We start from the raw sequence: 23592 nt of genomic DNA, 5'->3' as shown, positions 1-23592 counted from the left end.
GGGTACTTTTAAGAGTCATACCCACCATGTTTTAAAAATGCAGTTTTCTCCTCCCCCTAATTTCTGCTGTTTTGGGGAGCTTTATGCAGTAAACTTAACAGTAATTACTGCGTATCATCTGCCTCCTGCTTCCCTTCCTTTTATTCTCACACTAAAAGTTAGTGAGGATATTTTTTAGAGAACTGCCTTATTTTGATGATCATTGAAGTTGTCTGAGTTCAGCTTATATTAAGCCAGCAAACTTCTCATCGAGTCTGTTTAGATCAAATTGGCTTAGGGTCGTAAGTTCTTAATGAAAAGTGCTTTTATATCTGGTTAATTTGAGTTACTGTAAAAACTAGAGGTAGCTATAACTAATGAACGTGAAGTATGGAAGCTATAAGACACATATTGCCTAATAAGCAGGTCAAGTCAGGCATGAGCCTTTAATCAACCACAAGTATAAATTATTAATAACTAGTAGGACATACCCTAGCTGATTCATTGGGGGTTAAGTTACAAACCAAGGAACATTTTTAGGGAGCTACTGTATTTTCTAAAACTTTGTTCAATTAAATGAAGTAAGACAAAAAAAACTGAGTGTCATATGAACAGGTAGTCCCAGCTACTCTTGTCCCAGAGTGGCTTGTGAATTAAGATCCAGTGACTTGAAATCCCAGGGTCTTAGTAAGTAGACTAGAAAGCCAGCAGAAGCAAGAAAGTCTCAACCATGTCAAAGTTGTAGTCACTCTTTCCTAAATAAGTAGCAGTTTAAATCTAGGACATAGTTCACAACTTTTGTGAGATTGAATTAACGTACAGAAGAAGCTACACAGCTGTATATTTATTTTCATTGTATAAAAATCATATTTGAAAAGATTTCGTTCTCTGTCATTATCTTAATTGATATTTTCTGCCTTGGATTTTACTATGCTTAGAAATATTTTTCTTTTTTAAGTACTGTATTGAGCAAAAGTATAAACTTTTATTTGGTAATTCTGTGGCTTTTCTCTTACACTTTGTACTTGGCAGATACCCCAATGTCAACATTCACAATTTTACTACTAGCTGGAGAGATGGTATGGCGTTTAATGCACTAATACACAAGCACCGGTAAGTTGAAGAATTCAAGTTGACCACTATAGAGTAGAATATTTGCTGACATTCTTCTATAGCAAATAGGGGTGACCTTTGAGTCTCATATCCGTTGCCTTTGATTTTTGCACCACAGTGGAAATTTCTTCATTCCAGAAGGAGAAAATATTAGAGAATACATGAATTCTAATCTTGTAGTTTTTCACAACATAGTAGCTGTTTTAACATTAAAAATCATATCTCAGTATCAGCAATAATTACATCTCATTTAGTTATAGGATGTATTTCCAGGACATAATTTTTGTTGTTTCCTTTGTTGTTGTGTATAGGCCTGACCTGATAGATTTTGATAAACTGAAGAAATCCAATGCACACTACAATCTTCAGAATGCATTTAACCTGGCAGAGCAGCACCTCGGCCTCACTAAACTGTTGGATCCTGAAGGTAAGAATTATATGAATGCTTGGTGGTTAGTGTCAAAGGGTTAATAACAAAATCTGATTTGTGTTGGTTTGCAGTATGGCTTTGGGAATTAGCTAAAGAAGAGGAGCTTAAATATTTGGTTATAGGAACTAAGGATATAGGAGAAGGATGACATTGGACAAGGTTTTGGAAGTTGAGAATGACTTAAAACAGTGTGACAAGGAACACTAAGCACCAGGTGTAAAGGAAATGGACCAGGAAGGAAGAAAACAAGTGTGAGGACCAAGGATTTAGTGGACGTCCTATCCCAGTAAGAAATATACCAGGGAAGGACAAGGAAGTTAAGGGCCCCAAAGGTTAAAAACTTTTGAGGTTGTTCAGCAGGTAGTGGAGAGTTGGTGGATCTTAGCACCAGCTCTAACAGTAGACAACCTATATAGACACTCAATGAATGCTTGTTGATTGACATTCAGTTAAGGGGAAAGGGATGCTTTGTAGTAGGTGGAAATTGGGACATGAACCTCATTAGGAGGCTGTACTTTGCTTGTGAGCAACTGAGAGGTTACACTAGGAAGATGGTATTCGGGGAATGTATGATAGAAGAAGCAGTTCTCACAGTTTTATTTTCTTATATTTGACTACCTCCCATTCTCTGCATGGAACTGATGGCTCTACCTGTCACTCTCTGCAGCAGCTCACGTCTGACGAGGTAGCACAGAGCTAACCTTTGTTGGGCAGCCCACTGGGTTCGCATTTAGGTTTCAGTGCAGTATGGGCTCTTAGGAATTTTTTCTAATGTTGAGAAGCATTTAAAATAGATTTGTTTGCAATGCTCGAGGTTTATAGTTCCTCTCAGTTATGAGCAAATATTAGAGGGAGAGTGAAGGGAGGGGGGAGGAGTGTTTGAAAGTTGAAAGTTGTGATAAATATAAAACAGGAAGCTTAGCTCCCCAAGGGCAGATGGAGGTCAGGGGACTGCCAAGCTGGTTTTTTTGCTACTCTCCAGTGTATCAGATGCACTGATATGTCTACTACAGGAAGCTGAGATAAAATTATCTTTGTGCTTACCCATTAAATGATTTCTCAATGTAAACAGAAAGCTAAAATTACTTGAGTTACAGTAAATCTTTGTGTTTAACCCCTTCATTACTATGGGAAGGAGATTTTTCTGTGCCCTAGCACTTTGTGCTTTTACAAGTAACCTCTTTTTTTTTTTCTGTAACATTGACAAAAGTTTTTAATAACTTGCTCATGGGTTCATCTTTCTAATATAAAAAGGGCATTGATGTTGCTCAGATGACAGTACAGGAGCTAACAACAGCAGCTGATGCCATATATCCTGAGGGAGGGTTTATTCCTGATTCTTAGTTATTCTTAGCCCCAAACACCCAAGTATTACTAGTTATTCACTTGTAGACAAGTTAGAAAACCAATTTTGGTTCCACACTCTTTCCACTGTGTTGATATTTCTGTTTATTAAATTGCATGAATGGCTTCCCCCCCCCGGCTGTCCTTCAGTTCTCTCCTTTGGACACATTTTGATGGGACCGAGTTGATAGAGTCCTTAGGAAGGAGCAGTAGCTGTGTTCTCGATCTCATTATCACTGGCTGCCTTGGTGAACCTAGGTTAGGATCCCTGTTCTGTGCCCTACTGTTCTCATGCTTAAAATAAGAAAAACTCTGTGTGTGTGTGTGTGTGTGTGTGTGTGTACACGCACACACACGCACATGCCAATGTTAGGACTTGAACTCTGAGCCTGTACATTGTCACTTAGCTTTTTTACTCAAGGCTGGTTTGCTACCAATTGAGCCACAGCTCTGCTTCTAGCTTTTTTTTGTTTTGTTTTTGGTGGTTAATTGTGGATATGGTTTCATGGATTTTCCTGTCTGAGCTGGCTTCAAAGCAAGGTCTAGCCTCCTGAGTAGCTAGGATTATAGAAGTGAGCTTCCAGCACCCAAAAAACAATCATTTCACTCAAGGTCTTTTGGAGAATAGAGATGCAGATATAGTTATGAATATATGCTGAGAAAGAGCCTGATTCAACTATTGAGAACCATCATGTATGTCCTGTTGTCAATCTGTATGGGGCTGGGTGCTTCCTCAGTATTGCCTATTTGTCATTCATATTCATTCACCTTCTCTCTCAGTAAGTGTTTATTGATGACCCACTTTGTGCAGAAAGCACACTAGGAAAGTGGAATGGACTAAGGGACCAAGGCAAAGTTCTTTCCTTAGTAATTGACATATGTAGGCAAATAAAACACAAATAAATAATGACAGTCAGAAAGTAGACTATGTGATCTCAAGCAGAATCCTAAGGGAACAGGGGAGGCAATAATTCCCAGCTATGAGAATGAAAAGAGGCTGTGTTGGGTGTAACATTTGCTCTGTTGAGGGATAGAATGTAAAAGGCCCCTTTAAGCAAGGCAAGTTGTGAAGAAGGAAGGAGAGCCATCCATATTGGAACATATGGGACATGCCTGGAAAATGGAGAGAATCATGTTTGGTTCAGGTATAAGGTATCTAAAGAGAAGTAGTAGGCTGTCAAATTAGGAATGCACATTACTTGGTATTTAGAAGCCTGATAAATATTTGAAGAATAGGTAAATGAAAAAGAGAAGAAAAGTTAGAGCCAAATTCTAGAACACTAAAGGGCTTACTCTTAATTCTTCAGACCGAAGGGCACTTTTGAATACGTTAGCGACAGGAAAATGTGTTTGTGCTGTGCTCTTAGGTCGGTCTGGGTACATTGTGTACAGTCAGGACAGTACTCCCCAGAGAGGGAGCATTGTCCCAGGTCTGACTGGTTATGTCACTCAGTGTCTGAACCCTGAGAGACAATAAAAAATAGATGATAATCACTATCCCACAATACTGTGAAATTTGGGAAATTATGTAATCAATCACAATAAAGAAATAGATGATAAGGAGAAATAGATGACTGAAGACCGAGGTTAGGCAGAGATTCTGGTGCCATGAGCAGAGATAGGGTATTAGGGATTTGATGTTAAGGATTGAGATAAGACAGCAGGGAGATCAGCGTGGTGTCTGTAGCAGGCATGTTGTATATATTCTAGGGTTCAGTGAATCAGTGATTTGCTTTCATTCTTATTATCCTCAAAATGAGTACAGTTATTTCAGCTTATTCCTGCTGCCTGGGTGGCACTGTGAGCACAGCCCTCAACAAATTCTTCTCTGCGTTTCAGATATCAGTGTGGATCACCCTGATGAGAAGTCTATTATCACTTACGTGGTGACTTACTACCACTACTTCTCTAAGATGAAGGCCTTGGCTGTTGAGGGAAAACGAATTGGAAAGGTGAGCTCACACCGATTTAGTGAGTTCTGTCTTCCTGTACTACAGCTGAGCCCCTTCTCATCCCATGCACCCAAATTTGCCAGTAGCAAACATAGTAGCTTGGGATGGCCTCAATAAGTAGCAGAATACCAGGAGAAGCCGCTTCTTCCTCAGGGGTATTAAGAGGTGGATTGATGGATAAAATGTCTAGAAAGAGTTGAAGGGGATCTCAGATATAAAAACTTCTCTTCTTACCCTTTCCAGAAAATTGGGCGTTGCAGTCTGATTGGGGTGGTTAATGTCATGGCCATGAAACCCTACTCTCTCTAAATGAAAAAGCCTCCATCATATATTTTTTTACTTTGTGTGTTCACCTGTTATATTTTTCAAACCACTTTAGACTAGATTACATTGTCCTCCCTTGTGCAGTGGAAGGGAAAATTCATGAGATGGAGTCAAGCTGAAAAAAGAGCCCTTTTATTTCTCTAAGAATTTGAGAGTTCAGCTGTCATTGCTCAAAATAATAGACTCAGGCTACATGCCTATTTGTAAATGGTTGAGTTAAAATGCTCTTCTGCCAAAGTGGCACAGAACTGTTTCACACCAGTCATCTAAGTGCCTGTGTTCATAGGGATTTAGCAGTCATGTTTTCTTTGCATGGTGATGTTATTTGCATCTTGATGTTCAGTTTTTCTAACCATTGTTTACAGGTGCTTGACAATGCCATTGAAACAGAAAAAATGATTGAAAAGTATGAATCACTTGCCTCTGACCTTTTGGAATGGATTGAACAAACCATCATTATTCTGAACAATCGCAAATTTGCCAATTCTCTGGTCGGGGTTCAACAGCAGCTTCAGGCATTCAACACTTACCGCACTGTGGAGAAACCACCCAAGTAAGATGCACATTGTTATAGAAGAGGGGAAAATAGCAGCGAGTGGCCCTCTGATTTCAGACATTTGTGATTTCATCTCTTGAGTGCCTCTCACCTGTGGCCTGTCCTAATTCTTTTCATCCTCTTAGTTCCGTGTTACTGTGTTACCATAAATCATGCTCTCCAAGCCCTTTTCAGTAGGAATGTGCCAATGAGGTAAGGAAAAGAGAGAAGCCTAAAGAATGATACAGGTCCCCAGTCCCTTCTCCAAAATCTTCGTGCTGACTGTCCATCAAAATACCATGTTTTCTTGAATTTAAGAAAGTCAGCACAGAGAAACCAAGCACAATGGCACATGCCTGCAATCCTAGCAGTCAGGAAGAGATAGGAGGATCCTGAGTTTGAAGCCAGGATGGGCTGGGCTGCATAGTAGGACCCTATCTCAAAAAAGGGAGGAGAAAAAGGACACAGAAAGTGTGCTATCCAGTGTTAGACTTCAAGTGAGTCTGCAACAGTACCTTAGAATCAAGCCCAGTAAATAGCTGTGGCAAAATGTATACATTAGTACTGTGTTAAAGACAGTAGCTCCTGATCAGTTCAGATCAGGTTTTATTGTCCAGCAAAGTGATTTTTTTATATAACTTTGACTCCTTTTCTGGGGGAGAGGGTGATACTAGTGTTTGATCAAGGCTTTGTGCTTTATCACAAGGGAGGTACTTTATCACCTGAGCCATACTTTAGCCCTTTTTTTGCTCTTGTTTTTTTTGAGATAGGATCTCACTTTTGCCCAGAATAGCCTAGACCCTAATCTCTGTTTCCTAACTAATATTTTAGGCATGACCTACCAATGCCCAACCATAATTCTTTTTAATTTTTTAATTGTTATAAAGATGATGTACAGAGTGTTAACAGGTATATAAGTTAGGTAAAGAGTACATTTTTTTTTGGACAATGTCACCCCTTCCCAGGTTTTCCCTCCCATGCCTACCCACAAGTTGTATGTTTATTTTCAACAGTGTCCAGTGAGCACCATTGCTACATTTGTTCACCTTTTGTCCCTCCATTTCTGTGCCTCACCTTACTTACGCTCCCAAAGGCATACAAACAAACAAACAGGACAAAAGGGACAGAAAACAAAAACACAGCAAAAAATAAAAAAACCCCTCGTTTCCATTTCCTGTAGTTCGTTTTGATAAATATTCTTCTGCATAATCAGATGCACATAGGCATTGTGCCTTTCTGTTTGTCTCCTAAGAGTATCCTCCTTTGGTCTCACTGTATGTGAATGCCTAGCGAACTGGATAATTTATTTTGTCCCACCAACTATAATTCTTAAATAAAGACTGTGGACTTTACTTTGTTTACTATAATTCCAGAAGTACTCTTTATTTTATTTGAGAACTCAAATTGCATTTCTTGGTGAAGTCTCTGGAAACAACTGAAAAATATACTAACTAGACATTTGAAATAATTCTGTTAAATACAGTGGCCCATATTCTCTAAATGAAAGAAGCCTATTGTCCCAGATGTATGGATTAAACCTTGCTTATGACTAATTAAAAAAGTATCTTGTGGGGCTGGGAAGGTGGCTCAGTGGTAGAGTGCTTGCCTTACATGCATGAGGCCCTGGGTTCAATTCCTCAGCACCACATAAGCAAAAAGAAAAAAGCCAGAAGTGGCACTGTGGCTCAAGTGGTAGAGCGCTAGCCTTGAGTTGAAGAGCTGAGGGACAGTGCCCAGGCCCAGAGCTCAGGCCCCAGGACCGGACCCTTCCCCCCCCCCCCCCCCCCCAAAAAAAAAAAAAAAAAAAAAAGTTATGCCTTTGACAACAACAAACGACTGCAAAAAAATTCCTTTGGCATATTCCAAGGTTTGGAAGAACTGCTGTCTCTCTAATACACACAGCTGATAACATCACACCAGAGATAAATGGCTTTTAAAATTCTCTGCATAGGTAAAAAAATTTTGTCCTCCAGTTGCAAATGAACACAGTAACTAATGCTTATGGCTAACTTCCTCTATGTTCAGATTTACTGAAAAGGGAAACTTGGAAGTGCTACTGTTCACTATTCAGAGCAAGATGAGGGCCAACAATCAGAAGGTCTACATGCCCAGAGAGGGCAAGCTCATCTCTGATATCAACAAGGTAACTGACTCAAGAAGTCCTGTTTTGGCCCTGACCTACAGATTTTGGATTTTTCTTACATAATTTCTTTATTTCATTTTACTCCTTAGTTGTTTTTTAGTAGAGTCTGTGGTGGGCGTATTTTGTTTGTTTTTTTCCCCTGAGGCCATCCCCAGACAACAATTGTCATACCTTATCCTCCTACGTAGCTAGGTGGTGTGCACCACCACACCCAGCTTATTTATTAAGATGGGATCTTGCTAACTTTTTGTCTGGGCTAGCATCAAATTTTGAGTTCCCATTCTTCTCCCAAGTAGCTGGGATTGAAAGTATGAGTCACAATGCATCAGTCTTGGCGGTTCTTCATTGCTGGGAGGACAGGAGAATGAAAAGGTCATTGCCTGCCTCCTGAATTGGTGAATGCCAGCCATGGCAGTGGCTCCAGAAAATAAGTATAATGGGCCAGTGGGTACTGGAGCCTTAGGGGCAATTTTAGATTTAATCAAGCCAACCCTAGCTCAGACTACCTTGAAAAGTTTACTCAGTGTCTGGGGCAGTTAACTCAAACATCTTCAGAACTGGAAACCTTATTTCATGGGTTTGGAATCTCTAGACTTAGGTTGTGGGCTTTCATGTCATGCCCCTCTGTCAGAGAAGCTGATTTTGTCTGCAAGACTTTATAAAACTTCTCCTCGTAGACATTATTTCTAACTGGTCATTAGAAAAATCTGAAAATCTAGCCAGTTATATACACTTAGATTCCTTTGAGTTGAAGTGTTTGGGCTTACTTTTTTTACCGTGAAGTTTTACAGGAGTAAAGTTAGTATAGGCAGGATTATGAAAGAAGTTTTAAGATGTGGATTTTTGAAAAACAGCTCAGAGTAGAGTAAATGAGAAATTAATGCTATGATTTCATCCTGAGAGAAATTATTTAGCCTCTTTAGGTGGTCAGCATTTAAATTAGTTATTTTGTTTCCCGTTAAAGAGATTTATAATTCAGTTTCATTGCTCCATATCTACACTGTTTTGCTTTCCTGGCACCGGGGAGAGGATTCCCCTGAGGCTACCCTAGGAGGAAAATTCTTGTTTTCTCAAGGCTTTCGAGTCCAGGAGGGTAGGAATGGGATTTCCCTGTCAAGTTCTCAGGTCATCCTGAGAAACAGTAGCTGTTGGTGTAGCCACAGAAGGTTCCTTGAATGTCACAGGAAATCATTCTTTTTTTTTTTTTTTTTAATTTCTCCAGGCCTGGGAAAGACTGGAAAAAGCAGAACATGAGCGAGAACTGGCCCTGCGTAATGAGCTCATAAGACAAGAGAAACTGGAACAGCTCGCCCGCAGATTCGATCGCAAGGCAGCTATGAGGGAGACTTGGCTAAGCGAAAACCAGCGCCTGGTATCCCAGGTCCTGTTCTCTCCATTCCTACAGAAATGTAGATGGGTGGTCTAGAAACAGCCTCTGTACTCAAGGGACCCTGAGCCACAAACAGCTGCTTATCAACATCCAGTGGTGGGAAGCTACTGTCTCCTCATCTCACCCACTTCCCATGAAGAGGATGTTTATAATTTCCAATGTACTTTCTCTTCTTAGCTAACTTGTCATTGACTTGGAAGTGGCTCAAACAGTTCAGAGCCAGTGAGTTTGTGAACCATTTATTTTAAAAACAAAACAAAAACTACCCTTTTTTGGACCAACAAACTCTTCAGAGCAGTGAGACTGGTTGTGAAATAAATAAAAGTGGCTTTCTTTTCCTTGGTTTGACATAAACTTCACTCATTCCAGTCTCTTAAAGTTGAGTGCTAGATATGAGATGAGCCCCTCCAGACAGAAGGAGAAATTGCTAATGTCTTTTGGGGAGGGTATTGAAGTTTATTTCAAGGAGTCTAAAGGATCCTTTTCTTAAAGAGATCAGTTATGGAGGGAAACCAAGAGACATATTTAACTCTTCCTTCCCTTCTCCCTCCTTTCTTTTTCTCTTTGCCTCTTTCCCATGTTTTAGATTGGATGACTTATTTTGTATTGCTTCTTATTCACATTTCTCTACAGGACAACTTTGGATTTGACCTTCCCGCAGTTGAAGCCGCCACAAAAAAGCACGAGGCCATTGAGACAGACATTGCCGCATACGAGGAACGTGTGCAGGCTGTGGTGGCCGTGGCCAGGGAGCTTGAGGCAGAGAACTACCATGACATCAAGCGCATCACCGCGAGGAAGGACAATGTCATCCGGCTCTGGGAGTACCTGCTGGAACTGCTCAGAGCTAGGAGACAGCGTCTCGAGATGAACTTAGGCTTGCAAAAAATATTCCAGGAAATGCTCTACATTATGGACTGGATGGATGAAATGAAGGTAGTGACTCTTAAGTAGGAGAGGCCTACTTAGTAATTCCTCAGCACTCACATTTTATTTATAAAGTGCACTTTATAAAGCCAGAGGCCTACACTACCCAGGATCAGCTCATGAATCCAATGAGGTTTAATGTGCAAAAGTTGTAAGGAGCACCAGTGAAGATTCCTTTCGTTGCTAGATGTCTGGTACTGTGAGTTAGATTGAACTTGAATACATTCCACTATGGGGAATCAAGTAAATTGTGTGGGTTTTTAAAAAATTATTTGAAATGCAGTAGCTTTCAGTTGATAGAGGATCTTTTTTTAATGTATGGATGATAATGGCATTGGGAAGGCCTTGTGAACAACGCACAGGCCAGGAGTTCGGATATGGAGTGCCTGCATTGCCTTACCTCTTTTGAACCTCCCTCCTTCATCTTCTTGCAGGATGGTGCTGGATGGTAATGGCTAGTTCTGCTTGCTAGTTCTGCTTTGTGCTTCCTCCTTCCATTATGGACAGCTTGGAGCACAGAGTTCTTAGCTTTCCCCTACCCAGTACTGAGACCTACTATTGTGCCATAGCGCCAGGCCTGGTTCTTTCCTGTGATACAGGCCATATTAAGCAGTTCTCCAGCTGGGAGATATTGAGCCCTGGAGATACAGAACAGAAGAGAGCAGTTTCTACACAACCCTGTGAAGTATACTATGTTCCCAAGCTGGACCTTACACAACAGATACTTCCCAGGATGTCAGCCCTCATCTAAATAGCTTACCTCTCGAACTGCTTTGGCAGAAGGGCAAGGTTACCTGATACTGTCAGTTTTCTTTTAGTGTCCCAGATTTACAATGCTTTTAGGTATGATCCATCTTGACCTTTTAAAGTAGAAATGTTCATAAAATGTAGCAGAGAGGTGCTTTCTGTTGTATAATCAGGATGCACATAATTCATATTAGATCAGAGACTTCCTTGGAAATGTTGGCTGCAGTAGAAATTCCATCTGAGGAGGACATAGCATAGTTGATGGAAAAAAATTGGCTGACTGATGAAAGAAAAAAAATGTCAGTGAGTTCAAAATTAAACCAAACATGTTGCTTTGAGTCTGCTAAACATGATAGTTACCTGATCCTGCTCTTACTGGGCTCAAGATATATCTTGTAAGCCTTTCAACTAGATTCTCCCATTGATTTTATAGCTGTCATAGAAGCATATCAGCTAGCCCTGGGAGGGAAGGCATTCACTGAAAACTTTGAAGGGAACAATGGATTACCTTTGTCTTTTACCTTCTTGAGTGGTATTGTTGCAGCATCTTCTTGAAACCTCTGTTTACATCTTGGAATCATTCACATAAGTCCCTTGTGCCCCACCCCTTAGAGTTTCCTTTGTGTATATTTTAGTATAGATTTACCTTGTCTAGTCCAAAGTAAATGGCCCTTAGTTTATTATGTCTCTTCTGATGCTGGCTTCCAGGTTTGTTTGGTTTTGCTTTACTCTAGCTTGTTCTTATCTTTTTCAAAGGCATTGGGTCAGATGTAAGCTAGAGGAAAGGTACTCCTCAGTTGCCAGATGTGCTTTTCCAAAGATTATGTGATGCTGAAGTCAAGGGTTGTCTTCACAGATGTCTTTTCTGTTGCCTCTTCTGAACAGGTGCTATTATTATCTCAAGACTATGGCAAACACTTGCTTGGTGTGGAGGACCTGTTACAGAAGCATGCTCTCGTTGAAGCGGACATTGGAATCCAGGCAGAGCGTGTTAGGGGTGTCAACGCCTCTGCCCAGAAATTTGCAACAGATGGGGAAGGTAAGGGCAGACCATCCCTCTCATGTACTCCTGTAGAGCACATGAGCTTTGTGTTGTATGCGGCAGTGGGGCTTTTAAAACTACTACACCACTGATGGTTCCTGGTGGCTTTGCTTCTGAGTTGAGTGCAGTGGAGTGGCCTTTTGAACTCTTTAATTCCTGTCTCTTTTTTTCTGAAATAGGTATTTTCCTTTAACACTCAAAGGCTACTGGGTTTCAAATGGTGTAGTGTTTGGCCGTGGAACTCTGCCAGATCACGTTCCATACATACGTGTTCTAGTTGCTTAGTGTGGCCATCCTGCAGCTCATGACTTGGGCACCTGTTTGCATCCTCTGGTTAGAGGAGGTTTAGAAGCATTTGGCATTGCTTCTTAACAGTTTTAGAAACAGGAATGCAAACTACCTTCTTTTATATTTTTTATGTGTTTTCTTGGTTCATAAGTGATGATTTTGTCTACAGTTGAGCCCAAAGAGTGATATGTGTCATTGCCCCTTCCTCCTGTTCCAGTCAAGATCCTAGGAGATACTCCCTGCCTCCTCACATAGCCCTGCTCTTAAGAATGAGCTGGTAATCAATAGTTAGGTCATGGCTTACTGCCTGAAAATGAGGAGGAACCCATGCTAACCTCTGTCAAACACCCACATACCTGCCTTGGTATTAAACAGGCTACAAGCCCTGTGACCCTCAAGTGATCCGAGACCGGGTGGCTCACATGGAGTTCTGCTACCAAGAGCTTTGCCAGCTAGCAGCTGAGCGCCGGGCCCGCCTGGAAGAGTCTCGCCGTCTCTGGAAGTTCTTCTGGGAGATGGCAGAAGAGGAAGGCTGGATCCGAGAGAAGGAGAAGATCCTGTCCTCTGATGATTATGGGAAAGACCTGACCAGTGTCATGCGCCTGCTCAGCAAGCACCGGGCATTTGAGGACGAGATGAGCGGCCGCAGCAGCCACTTCGAGCAGGCTATCAAAGAAGGTGAAGATATGATTGCGGAGGAGCACTTTGGATCAGAAAAGATCCGTGAGAGGATCATTTACATCCGGGAGCAATGGGCCAACCTGGAACAGCTCTCAGCTATTCGGAAGAAGCGGCTGGAGGAGGCCTCACTTCTACATCAGTTCCAGGCAGATGCCGATGACATTGATGCCTGGATGCTGGACATCCTCAAGATAGTCTCCAGCAACGATGTGGGCCACGACGAGTACTCCACACAGTCTCTGGTGAAAAAACACAAGGATGTGGCTGAAGAGATCACCAATTACAGGCCCACAATCGACACGCTGCATGAGCAAGCCAGCGCCCTCCCCCAGGCTCACGCAGAGTCTCCAGATGTGAGGGGACGGCTGGCGGGCATTGAAGAGCGCTACAAGGAAGTGGCAGAGCTCACACGGCTGAGGAAACAGGCGCTGCAGGACACCCTGGCCCTGTACAAGATGTTCAGCGAGGCTGATGCCTGTGAGCTCTGGATTGATGAGAAGGAGCAGTGGCTCAATAATATGCAGATCCCAGAGAAACTGGAGGACCTAGAAGTCATCCAGCACAGGTAAGTGGGAATTGCTGCCCAGGGCCCGAGGGTGTTGACCAACTTCTGTGACTACCTGTGGCCATGTGAGTCACCCCTCTGTTGAATTGTTGTTTGCAGGTTTGAGAGCCTCGAACCAGAAATGAACAACCAGGCTTCCCGGGTTGCTGTAGTAAACCAGATTGCACGTCAGCTGATGCACAGTGGCCATCCCAGTGAGAAGGAAATCAAAGCCCAACAGGACAAACTCAATACAAGGTAAGCAAGACAGCAGTGTGCCAGCTGCCTATGTGTGAGACTGGAGAGGGTGAGGTCAGTCTCCAAGCCTTGCTGTCAGGAAAACTTCCCATGTGTGGTCATTGCAGCACTGATATCAGAACATTGACATATGCCTTTCCACACACCCTCATCCTCCTTTCTCCAGAAGTAGTTCTGGAGGAGGGATGGCATATTTAGCATAGGAGGATGAGCATTGTCAACCCAGTACCTCCCCCTCCCTCTACTGAAGTTGGAGCCTTAGTGTGGCATCTACCTAGTATGGTGAAAGAAACATGCACCTGTGCTGTCCCTTCTAAATGATTTCTGGACCAAGAGTCTAGAATGTTTGGGATCTGATTTTCCAATGAAAGTCCCAGTTGTTAGGGTAGACTTTGTCTCAATCTGAAGCTTTCTGTTGAGCCATGTTTGAGCAGGCTGTGGAGGATAGTTGGCCTCAGTAATGAGGAGTGCTGTCAACCTTTGGGTTTAAGAATTACTCCTTAGGGCCAGACCCTGGTGGCTCACACCTGTAATCCTAGCTACTCAGGAGGCTGAGATCTGAGGATCGTGGTTCAAAGCCAGCCCAGGAAGGAAAGTCCGTGAAACTCTTATTTCCAGTAACCCACTAGAAAACCGGAAGTGGTGCTGTAGCTCTAGTGGTAGAATGCTCACCTTGAGCTGAAGAGCTGAGGGACAGCACCCAGGCCCAGAGTTCAAGCCTCATGACAGACAAAAAAAAAAAGGAATTACTCCTTAGGATGGGCTTGGAGATGAGTAGGGTGTGTATAGCAGCTATGGATTAATAGATGTGGTACAACTGTTTGTGTTGGATCTCTTTACACAATTGGTTAGGGTAATACATCCCCTAACCAGTTCTGTCATATTTGATGTCAGTTTACTGAGTGAGACCATTTTCCAGAAAACATATAGTCCAAGTTAAGATGGAAGGTTAAAACTAGGTAACTTTAACCATCACTGTTCATTTTAGTATCCAGCCATGGATTCAGTCTCCCCTTACCATGTTTTTCTCTGTACTCACAGGTGGAGTCAGTTCAGAGAACTGGTTGACAGGAAGAAGGATGCTCTTCTGTCTGCCCTGAGCATCCAAAACTATCATCTTGAGTGCAATGAAACCAAATCTTGGATTCGAGAAAAAACCAAAGTTATTGAATCTACCCAGGACCTAGGCAACGACCTGGCTGGAGTCATGGCCCTACAGCGGAAGCTGACTGGCATGGAGCGAGACTTGGTTGCCATCGAGGCAAAGCTGAGTGACCTGCAGAAGGAGGCAGAGAAGCTGGAGTCTGAGCACCCCGACCAGGCTCAGGCAATCCTGTCTCGGCTGGCCGAGATCAGTGACGTGTGGGAGGAGATGAAGACCACCCTGAAGAACCGAGAGGCCTCCCTGGGAGAAGCCAGCAAGCTGCAGCAGTTCCTACGGGACTTGGATGACTTCCAGTCGTGGCTCTCCAGGACCCAGACAGCCATCGCCTCTGAGGACATGCCCAACACCCTGACCGAGGCAGAGAAGCTTCTCACACAGCATGAAAATATCAAAAATGAGATCGACAACTATGAGGAGGACTACCAGAAGATGAGGGACATGGGTGAGATGGTCACCCAGGGACAGACTGATGCCCAGTACATGTTTCTGCGCCAGCGGCTACAGGCCTTGGACACTGGATGGAATGAACTCCACAAAATGTGGGAGAACAGGCAAAATCTCCTCTTCCAGTCCCACGCCTACCAGCAGTTCCTGAGGGACACAAAGCAAGCCGAAGCCTTTCTTAACAACCAGGTAATGTGTCGCTGCCTTTGCTTCTTTCCTGTTGAAGCTGGCGAGGCCTGCCCTTGGCAGCCATACCAGTGTGAAGTTACTGTAGGGTCTGTTGTTTTTTTCTTTGACTCTTAAATCACCAAACTCTTACCACAAAGTAAAAGATAAGAATTGAAGATTTCTGAAATTTCCATGTCAGCTACTGTTGAAGGCCTTTTCTGTTCATGTTATTTCTTCATAATAGTTTAGTTGGAAACATTCTGTAAAGTATTAGTCTAATTCAAATGGTATAGTGGGGTTTTTAAATTTTTTTTTTTACCAAGTAGCTTGTCCTTGCTTTAGGATCAAGGACACACAAGGCATAGAGTACAAAAAGAAGACAGTATATCTTATAAGACAAGAGTTTGCAGGGAGTACTGCCATTGTCTTCATGAGCAAAACAGGACCCAGGTGGCTGACATACAAAGGTTCCATTATTTTTCTTACTGTGAAAGGTTAGATTATTTAACCACTTGGAGAAAGTTAATTCAGACATGCCACTCCGATTTTTTACATCTCTGCTTGCTTTTTATTTGATTCAGTAGCTTTTTTCACATCAGTGCAACAAAACAAGAGTTATGAAATGTGTTACATGGAAACATACAGCACAAGAAATAAGAATTCTTTTGTTAATATATCATGCTACCATGATTCTTTTTTTTTTTTTTCCTCTCCTTTAAAATCAGGAGTATGTTTTGGCTCATACTGAAATGCCCACTACCCTGGAAGGAGCTGAAGCCGCTATTAAAAAGCAAGAGGACTTCATGACCACCATGGATGCCAACGAGGAGAAGATCAATGCTGTTGTGGAGACAGGCCGGAGGTTGGTGAGCGATGGAAACATCAATTCCGATCGCATCCAAGAAAAAGTGGACTCCATTGATGACAGGTAAGGTTTTCTGAAGCTTCCAAGGGAATCTCACACTCCCCAGCTTGTGTGCTATTGGTGCTTAGACAGTGAAGACGGTGGTGTAAGTTTCCCAATCGGCAGAATATGGACACTAAGCAAATGGTCATCTACTTACACAGAAAATTAATGAGCAGTGCATGCCTGTCTTAGGATATGATTCTTTTTTTTTTTTTTTGGGTCCGGTTGTGGGGCCTGAACTCTGGGCCTGGGTGCTGTCCCTCAGCTCTTCAGCTCAAGGCTAGTGCTCTACCACTTGAGCCACAGTGCCACTTCCGGCTTTTTTCTTTTTGCTTATGTGGTGCTGAGGAATCGAACCCAGGGCCTCAGGCATGCAAGGCAAGCACTCTACCACTGAGCCACCTTCCCAGCCCCAGGATATGATTCTTAAAAGACATGTACTAGACTGAGCATCAGTGGCTCACGCCTGTAATCCTAGCTACTCAGGAGGCTGAGGTCTGAGGAGAGCCTAAACAGGAAAGTCTGTAAGACTCTTAAATCCAGATAACCACCAAAAAGACAAGAAATAGAGCTGTGGCTCAAGTGGTAGAGCACCAGCCTTCAGGTTAAAAGTTCAGGAACAATGTCCAGGCTCTGAGTTCAAGCCCCAGGATCTTCTCCCCCCCCACAACCCTCCCTCACACACAAAAAAGAAGATATACTAAGAAAGCCTGCAAAGCCAAGCTAATCCTCAAGCAATGAATCCTAAGTAGAGATCTGGTTTAAGCCATGGGTACAGGTATCATTGATGAAAGCCAGATTTTTCCAGGCTCAAGCCACATTTGCCTTCAACCATGTGAGACTTTTCCGAAGCCTGCCAGGAAAGAGTAAAGGATGGTGAGATTTGCTTGTTTTGAGTACCTGGCAGAGTCACAGAGAAACATTATCTTAGAAAATTGGCTTGTATAATGCTGTTATGGGATTTTTCTTATGATGAAAGAAAGGGCCATCTTCTTCTGCTAGCACACTTCAGGATTGGATTTTTGTTATTTCCTTTTTATTTAAAATTTTCTTCTTTATTTTTATTGCTTTCTCTTCTGAAAGATTTCCTCCCTACCTTGAAGACCAGTGTACTCCATTTGACCCTAACTCTTACCCTATCCTGATTGCCTAACTTGGGAAGTCAGGTTGGTTCCAAGTTTGTATGCCCCAGTATGGATTAGCTCTGGGCCAGCCTCTCTTCTAACCAGTCCTCTCTGGTTACAGTTTAGGTTGGCTTTGAGCTCATTTGAAAACTAGTATCAGGTTTCTCTGGCCTTCACATTCAATTTGAGAGGAAGAACTGCTTGCTGGGAGCTTTCCCTGGCAAGCCACATCCTGAAAGTCTCCCCTTGCGCTCTAGAACAGGTCAACTTAAAACAAAACGTAGGTTGAGAAGGAGAATTGCTCTTGTTCCCTTAAACATTGATTTCCCAGCATTTCTGGTCTTTCTTTGTGCAGTGATTCACAACCTAAATGATATGTTGTAAGGATAATTCTGTAGACTATAGCGTAACTTTTACTAACTTTAAATTTGTGCCTTTTTTTTTTTTTTTTGGCACCAATCCTGGAGCTTGAACTCAGGGCCTAGAGGCTGTCCCTCAGCTTGTTCTGCTCTACCATTTGAGCCACAAGTCCATTTCCAGCTTTTTTCTTTTTCTTTTTTTTTTCCTGCCTGGACTGGATTTGACCCTCCATACTCAGATCTTAGTCTTCAGTATAGCTAACATTTAGGCTTGAGCCACTGATGCCCAGCTTTTACCTTGCTTTTTAAATAAGTGTGCAAAACCAGAATTGAGCATTTCCTTAGCCTAGAGAGAATTCCATCTTTCCTCATGTCTCTCATTGTTTTTGTGAATATGATACTTCTTGGTCCTCCATTTTAGTTACACACACAGCTGGTTTCCCCAACGTAGGGTTGGCGCTGAGACACATGCACTCAAGCCAGTGTGCAGCTGCTCTGTTGCTTCCTGGGTTTGTGTGTCTTCCAGTGCTGCAGCTGTGTGAGGATGTTGGGAGCGATTGGAAAGCAGGTGGTGCTGTCAAGATGGTGACTACTGGATAGGAGAGCTTTTCAGCAGTCCTCAGTTGTGGCTTAATCTTTGTTTTGCCCTTGACGAAGAGCCTGGGATCTTGGAGTTCCAGGGCTTCCTTAAGAGCACTGAATTTCAAAAGGCAAATGAAAAGAGGATTCTAAACTATTGATAAACATGGATAGTCATCAGGATGGCTACTTTTTTTTTTAATCTTTCCTAGTATTAATCTCAATTCTGGTTTCACTTTAATATCCTCAGAAGCCTCCAGGTATAGAACTAACCCTAGAGGATCCTTGTCTGTTATAAAAGCATACAAATCTGAGTTCCAGGTATTGGAAGGACCCAAGCTAACTAAACATCTAAACTTCCCACCTCCAATTTTCTAACCCAGAAACAGTCTGAATGCTGTAGTGAAGCTAGTTTCATAACATGTAGTTGTGACACACTCACATTCAGGAAATACCATGTTACCTCTGAGTTGGGGGGAGGAGGAAGGCGGAAAAGGGACCAAAATAAGAATGCTGCCTCTTAACTGTAGGCAGAGCACAAGCAGCCTTTAAAAACAAATCTGCCTTGGGGGTATGAATATGGGAAGAAACCTCTTGGCTAAAAAGAAAAGTCCAGTCACAGCCCAGTCCATGGAGAGGCAAGAGTATTACCTACTTTCACAAAGCAGGGTCTTTCCTCTTCTGAGGAAGCAGAATACTCAGTTCTTGATCTACTTTTGTGTGATAAGGGAGCTTTTGTGTTTGGTTATGGGGACAAGAAGCGAGAGAATCTCATCCCAAAGAGCACTCTGGGCCTGTAAAAATAAGACATGTGTTTTAGAAAGTTCTTCTCAAGTCTTTTCCTGCAATTGAGTCAGTGAATCAAAATCTGAGAGCCTTCCCCTTGAGTAATGGTTGCCACTGGCCAAGGATTTGGCCACACTCAGTCTTTTAGAGCATTCTCTAAGTCAGCAACAGTCTACTACCTACATGGCTGGCTGATGAGCAGAGGCCAGCATCATGTCCACCCATGGAGTGGTGTCATTCAGGAGCATCCCTTTTCCCATTGTCAAGAGCCTTCTATAAGAAAAAGATTTAATGTGCAGAGAAGTCTATTAAGTATGCGTGAGACTTGATTATACCAAGAAATAACATTGAGGTTCTGTCTGATCATCTTCCTTAAGAAATGCTTTAGACTGTGTTTGAAGTTCTTTTCATTTCCATGATTTCCTCATATGCTAGGCTGCAGGTCTTGTTCTAACTGCTAGTATCTGGTTCTTCCTTGCCATTTGTAGCACTTTTGTGAGATGCCAGATGAAGGAAATGGAATCTTATTCTAGGCCTTTGACTAAAGGGAAGGTTCCTTCATTTTACCAATTCACAACTCAAATTACTTTACTGCTGAAGATTTGCTCCCTTCCTTCCTTCCTTCCTTCCTTCCTTCCTTCCTTCCTTCCTTCCTTCCTTCCTTCCTTCCTTCCTTCCTTCCTTCTTCTCTCTTTCTCTCTTTCTTTCTCTCCCATAAAAATAGAGCTGAAATTTGAGGGTAGGGGACTTGCAAGAAATTTTCTTGTCATTCCTTACCCGCCCACAATTCTGAATGACTCATTCCTTTTAGCCTTACTTTATTAAAGTTGTACTTCATTTTATGGCTTCTGATGAAAGATAGTAGTGGCACCAGTGTCTTTAGCCTATTATTTTTAATCTTATCTTTAATCCCATCTCTAGTACCTATTGTGAGCATTTTTCTTCTAATCTATATCTTGACGTTGCATAGCATTTAATATGTATAAAGACTTTTCATTTAGCATTATATAGTAAGGTTTTTTTTTCTACATTTGCATTTTGCCTAAGTGGCCTGAGGGTGTTAAGATTCCTTCTTTTTTGGGGGGGGGATCCGGTTGTGGGGCCCTGAACTCTGGGCCTGGGCGCTGTCCCTCAGCTCTTCAGCTCAAGGCTAACACTACCACTTGAGCCACAGCGCCACTTCCGGCTGTTTTTTTTTCTTTTTTGCTTATGTGGTGCTGAGGAATTGAACCAAGGGCCTCATGCATGCAAGGCAAGCGCTCTACCACTGAGCCACCTTCCCAGCCCCAGGATTCCTTTTTTTATGGGAAGCTATGGAACCCCTTTCAACTTAAAACAGTTGGGAAGTCATTTGTTTTTATTTTTTTATTTCTTCATTGAGAGTAAGTGATTACATAAATTTCACAATATTGTAGGGGATAGTGATACTTAGCTAAAATCACAAACACATTTTAATCTTTACAAGGTGAATTGTCATTATCATGGTCAAAGCTTGTGAACTCTACCAATTTTAACAGTACAACTCTTTCTTCCAAATCAGATGATACGTACATTTCTTTACTTTTGCTTAGTGTAAGCTGTGCCCTCTTTCTCATTCCCTCCCTCCGCCCTTGAGTTGTTTAGTTCACTTTCATCAATGTCCAGTTCAGCTGATGGGCCCCTCTGCTGTGTTTTATTACCTGTTTCCTTCTGATTCTGTGCCCTCCTCCTAGCTTCCCTCAGATGTGCACATATGTGGGGTCAAGAACATAGAATCATCTAAAAACAATATGACAAATGAAGAGGTTTGTTTCTTGAGTCCCGTTTACTTTGTCATATCTCGTTAGGTTTTGGGAAGTCCTTTTATGTATCTGATATGGACATGGCCATGCTGTTTCCGTTTGTAACACGGTAGTAGTTCTGCAGCGTTGGCACCTGCAGGAGACATAAGAGCAGGGGCATTTCCTCTGCTTCCCCACGCAGAGAGATGATGGACCACAGCCAGTTGGGCCTAGGTGACATGTGCCATCACTGCCAGACCTGTCTTCTGGGGAAGATTCCTCAGCCCTCCATTAGCAGCAAGTTCCCTGAGCTGCTCTTTGGCAGTTTTGTGGAAATCCTAAGTTGTGCTTTTTCTCACTCCTGCCTTAGGAGCTGGCAGGAGGCTCATTCTGCTTCCCTGCTTGACCACCACCCTGCCCCACCCCCCAAGCACCATCAGTGAGAAATTACTTTGAGAGAATCAGAATGAAAACCCAGCTCCCCCACTTGAATTCTGCCTTTGCCCGTCTTGATACCCTGAACATACTGTACAGGTGACCAGAGACGTGTCTCCACGACAGTACCTCTTGGTCTTCTTGGTCTTCACTGTAGAACAGCTCCTCCCCCATTGCATTATGGTCCTTTTCCTACTACAGCACTGCTGCTCTCACTGTTTCTAGGGATGCACCAGGAGGAAATTTCCCAGCGAGGACAGCAAAGAAATGTTCAGGCTAGGGAGCCAGTCCCCATTTTCCATTACTGTTCAGTAGGTTGAATATGAACCTTTAAATCTTACAAGGGGGGGGTGTTTATTTGTTTGTTTTGGTCATTCATGGGGCTTGAACTCTGGGGCTGGGCACTGTCCCTCAGCTCTTCGGCTCAAAGTGAGTGCTCTACCCCTTGAGCCAGTGTGCCACTTCTGATTTTTTTTTTAATAAACTATTTTTATTTTTTGGTGCCAGTCCTGGGGCCTGTTCCTGAGCTTCTTTTACTCAAGGCTAGCGCTCTACCACTTGAGCCACAGTGCCACTTCCGGCTTTTATTCTTTTTGCTTATGTGGTGCTGAGGAATCGAACCCAGGGCCTCTTGCATGCAAGGCAAGCGCTCTACCACTGAGCCACCTTCCCAGCCCCCAGCCCATGATTTTATATATATTTTGTTAGCCTTATTCCCAATTACAAGTTTCTTGATAATTTTCAAGTGCTTTAGAACTGAAAATGGGGACTTGAGTTCATGCTCAGATCATTTCCCCAGTACTAGCTTAGGAAGTTCCAGTTATATGCAGATTATATAGTTTGGACAGGTGTTTGAGTCTCTAGTACATGGCCTGTTTATTTGAAGGATGATAGAATCTCTTGTTCATCTTCTACATATGATTGAGAACTAAGCAAATTCTTTGCAGCATATATAGAAACTCAGGAGAGATAGTGGCTTATAAGTTATGTGATTTAGAAATACGTATTTTGCTTACTGCTTTCACAGACACAGGAAGAATCGTGAGTCAGCCAGTGAACTTCTGATGAGATTGAAGGACAACAGGGATCTTCAGAAGTTCCTGCAAGATTGTCAAGAGGTATGCCGCCCTCAGTCCCTCCTTTTGTGGTTTCAATTTAGCATTGAAAATCTCTTGAATTATAAGATTAATAAGGCCAGAAGTTTTTTATAACCCATTTGATCAAAGGTAGGAGATAGGAAACTTTGTCAGTTTTACCCTCTCAGCTGCCACTTAAAAGAAGTAGATTACTATAATCTAGAGTACTAGAGAATAGGACTGAAATTCCATTACAGCACCACTAGCCACTATTTTGAGATAATTAAAATTGAAAACATAGCTCCTCCATCTCACAGCTGTATTTTAAGTGATCAGTTGCCAATATATGACAACTATAACCATATTAAACCACATAAACAAAGAACTCTTACATCTTTGCAGAAGTTTCTACTGCACAGTGGTACCCCAAAATATTATGCAACCTAAAAATGTTTAGTGTTGTTTTAACATACAAGGTACATTTAAACTATGTAGGAGGAAAGCAATAGCAAGAATTGAAACTGGCTACCAGTTAGGAAGTAGAGATTTTAAAACTAAATTAGAATTCTATTCATGTAAGATCTTAAAATAACCATCTTTCAACTTCTTACATATGTGTCTAATAGACCAAGAATGGGAATCTTGATTTCAAACACCAAGTTTTAACATGTGGTATTAATCTCATGATTCCCATACTATCTCATGTTTCCCTGATAACATGGATAAACAAACTTTGAAAACTAAAGTTGGCCAGAAAAGCAGTCTCTGCAAGCTAGTTGGAGAAAACATCTAGTCACTTCCACATGGTGTGGGTTCTTGAGCACATCGTATTTCTCTGTCTACCAGAGAAGTAGAATGCAATTTAGTCCTCTCTGGTTTATTAGAATCAATGCCCTTGGAGGCAAAAATGAAGTGGGAACATCCACAGGAAGCTGCAGGGACTTTGGGGGTAAGGGGTATGGGGATAATTTGTCCACAAAGAATATGACTCAAATCATAAACACCTTGCACACAGACATGTGGCTGGATGCTAAAAGAAATATAGCTCTCATGGCAGCTATGTGAAATCTTCAATGACAAAAGAGCTATCTT

The 23592-nt window shown here is 42.3% G+C and overlaps 1 protein-coding gene across 3 annotated transcripts in view; it reads left to right on the top strand.

Moving 5' to 3' along the window:
- Positions 1-23592, top strand: part of Sptbn1 (spectrin beta, non-erythrocytic 1) — a 186514-nt gene that overhangs the window by 131404 nt on the left and 31518 nt on the right. For all 3 annotated transcript variants that reach the window (XM_042691168.1, XM_042691169.1, XM_042691170.1), the window contains 13 exons: positions 1012-1092; positions 1404-1519; positions 4706-4818; positions 5508-5695; positions 7703-7820; positions 9043-9201; positions 9844-10146; positions 11770-11923; positions 12590-13460; positions 13560-13697; positions 14739-15495; positions 16200-16402; positions 22452-22542. In XM_042691168.1, coding sequence (XP_042547102.1) covers positions 1012-1092; positions 1404-1519; positions 4706-4818; positions 5508-5695; positions 7703-7820; positions 9043-9201; positions 9844-10146; positions 11770-11923; positions 12590-13460; positions 13560-13697; positions 14739-15495; positions 16200-16402; positions 22452-22542 — 3292 coding nt within the window. The remainder of the gene's footprint in view (positions 1-1011; positions 1093-1403; positions 1520-4705; positions 4819-5507; positions 5696-7702; positions 7821-9042; positions 9202-9843; positions 10147-11769; positions 11924-12589; positions 13461-13559; positions 13698-14738; positions 15496-16199; positions 16403-22451; positions 22543-23592) is intronic.

The sequence above is a fragment of the Dipodomys spectabilis genome, unplaced genomic scaffold (assembly GCF_019054845.1).
Source record: "Dipodomys spectabilis isolate Male_0828 unplaced genomic scaffold, ASM1905484v1 ptg000141l, whole genome shotgun sequence".
Taxonomy (NCBI): Eukaryota; Metazoa; Chordata; class Mammalia; order Rodentia; family Heteromyidae; genus Dipodomys; species Dipodomys spectabilis.
The sequence above is the reverse complement of the archived record's forward strand: the minus strand, read 5'-3'. Positions and strand labels throughout refer to the sequence as shown.